Below are 1,669 nucleotides of genomic sequence, written 5' to 3'. Positions count from 1 at the left end.
CTGGTCCTCCTCCCCCCCCGGGCCACTGTGGCTTTGGCTTTTTAATTTCCCCTGACTGCCAACAGCATGGGAAGGCTCCTGAGTGCCCCTGCCCTGTCGTGGTTAGTGCCAGGCAGGCAGCACTTGCGGGGCTGAGACACCCCCCTCCACATCCTCTCCATCCACCTCCTCTCCATCCCATCTTCCTCCTCCATCTCTTCCTCCTCCCTGGGTCCCACGAGGGGTTCCCAGCTGACGCGGTGCCCCCTGCCCCAGGACTACCGGGTGAACGTGTTCCTGCGGCAGCAGTGGAATGACCCCCGCCTGGCTTACCGCGAGTACCCCGACGACTCCCTGGACCTCGACCCCTCCATGCTCGACTCCATCTGGAAGCCAGACTTGTTCTTTGCCAACGAGAAAGGGGCCAATTTCCACGAGGTCACCACCGACAACAAGCTGTTGCGCATCTTCAAGAACGGCAACGTGCTCTACAGCATTAGGTAGAGTCCTGCTCCTCTGGTGCGATGCCCAAGTAGGGAGGTGAAGCTTTCCCTCCACCAACTGCCCCAGCGCCCATCATTTTCTCTGCCTCCTCCAGGTTGACACTGATCCTGTCCTGCCCCATGGACCTCAAGAACTTTCCCATGGACATCCAGACATGCACCATGCAGCTGGAGAGCTGTGAGTACCTAGGGGGGTTCAAGCTGTGCTTTGCTCCCGCGCCATCCCCTCCCATCCCAGCCCAGCCATCTGGCTGGCATCTCTCTGCAGGAAGGAATGGTCATTCAGGGTGGGGATGAACAGGGTGCATGTTCCACCTTGTCCCATGGCTCCTTCCATCCCCTCCAGTTGGCTACACCATGAATGACCTCATCTTCAAGTGGTTGGAGGAGCAGGAGGCTGTGCAGGTGGCAGAGGGCTTGACACTCCCACAGTTCATCCTCAGGGATGAGAAGGACCTAGGCTATTGCACCAAGTACTACAACACAGGTGAGCTCCTCAGGGACCTGCTACCACCCTCTCACCATGCCCCAGAAGTCCCTCTCACGCCTGGGGGTGCCTTTCCCTATAGGCAAGTTCACCTGCATCGAGGTGAAGTTCCACCTGGAGAGACAGATGGGTTACTACCTGATCCAGATGTACATCCCCAGCCTGCTCATCGTCATCCTCTCCTGGGTCTCCTTCTGGATCAACATGGATGCGGCACCGGCCCGGGTGGGCTTGGGCATCACCACCGTGCTCACCATGACCACGCAGAGCGCTGGCTCCCGTGCCTCCCTGCCCAAGGTCAGTGCTGGCTCCATGCCGGGCTCATGCTGGAGCCTGACCAGGGAACATGGGCTGCCCCCAGTGTCCCAAGGGCAGCATTCCCTTGGGGATGGCTGGCTCCATAGCCTTGCCAGCTATGGAGTGAGCAGGAGCATGGTTCTGCTCGGCTGGGCGAGCTCTGACCCATGTGTCCTGATCGAGAGAGCCTCTGTGCCCCTTGCAGTGGGGAGAAGTGGGGAGGGACAAACGAGGCAGCAGGTCCCTGAGCCCCCTCTCACCCTTGCAGGTCTCCTACGTGAAGGCCATCGACATCTGGATGGCCATTTGCCTGCTCTTTGTCTTCGCTGCCCTGTTGGAGTACGCAGCCGTCAACTTCGTCTCCCGGCAGCACAAGGAGTTCATGCGGCTGGGCCGGCGCCAG

At 60.2% G+C, this 1,669-nt stretch overlaps 1 protein-coding gene across 1 annotated transcript in view; it reads left to right on the top strand.

The window, feature by feature from the left end:
- LOC104407049 (glycine receptor subunit alpha-4) overlaps nucleotides 1-1,664 on the top strand; it is a gene marked incomplete at its 3' end in the record, with an annotated part of 2,613 nt that extends 949 nt beyond the window's left edge. The window contains exons 3-7 of the mRNA XM_010016229.1: nucleotides 256-479; nucleotides 578-660; nucleotides 829-969; nucleotides 1,052-1,266; nucleotides 1,535-1,664. Of these exons, the coding sequence (XP_010014531.1) occupies nucleotides 256-479; nucleotides 578-660; nucleotides 829-969; nucleotides 1,052-1,266; nucleotides 1,535-1,664 (793 nt within the window). The remainder of the gene's footprint in view (nucleotides 1-255; nucleotides 480-577; nucleotides 661-828; nucleotides 970-1,051; nucleotides 1,267-1,534) is intronic.
- Between the last annotated feature and the right edge of the window lie 5 nt (nucleotides 1,665-1,669).

Source organism: Nestor notabilis, unplaced genomic scaffold, assembly GCF_000696875.1.
Source record: "Nestor notabilis isolate BGI_N333 unplaced genomic scaffold, ASM69687v1 scaffold18100, whole genome shotgun sequence".
Classification (NCBI taxonomy): domain Eukaryota; kingdom Metazoa; phylum Chordata; class Aves; order Psittaciformes; family Psittacidae; genus Nestor; species Nestor notabilis.
This window is presented reverse-complemented; position numbering and strand designations above follow the sequence as displayed.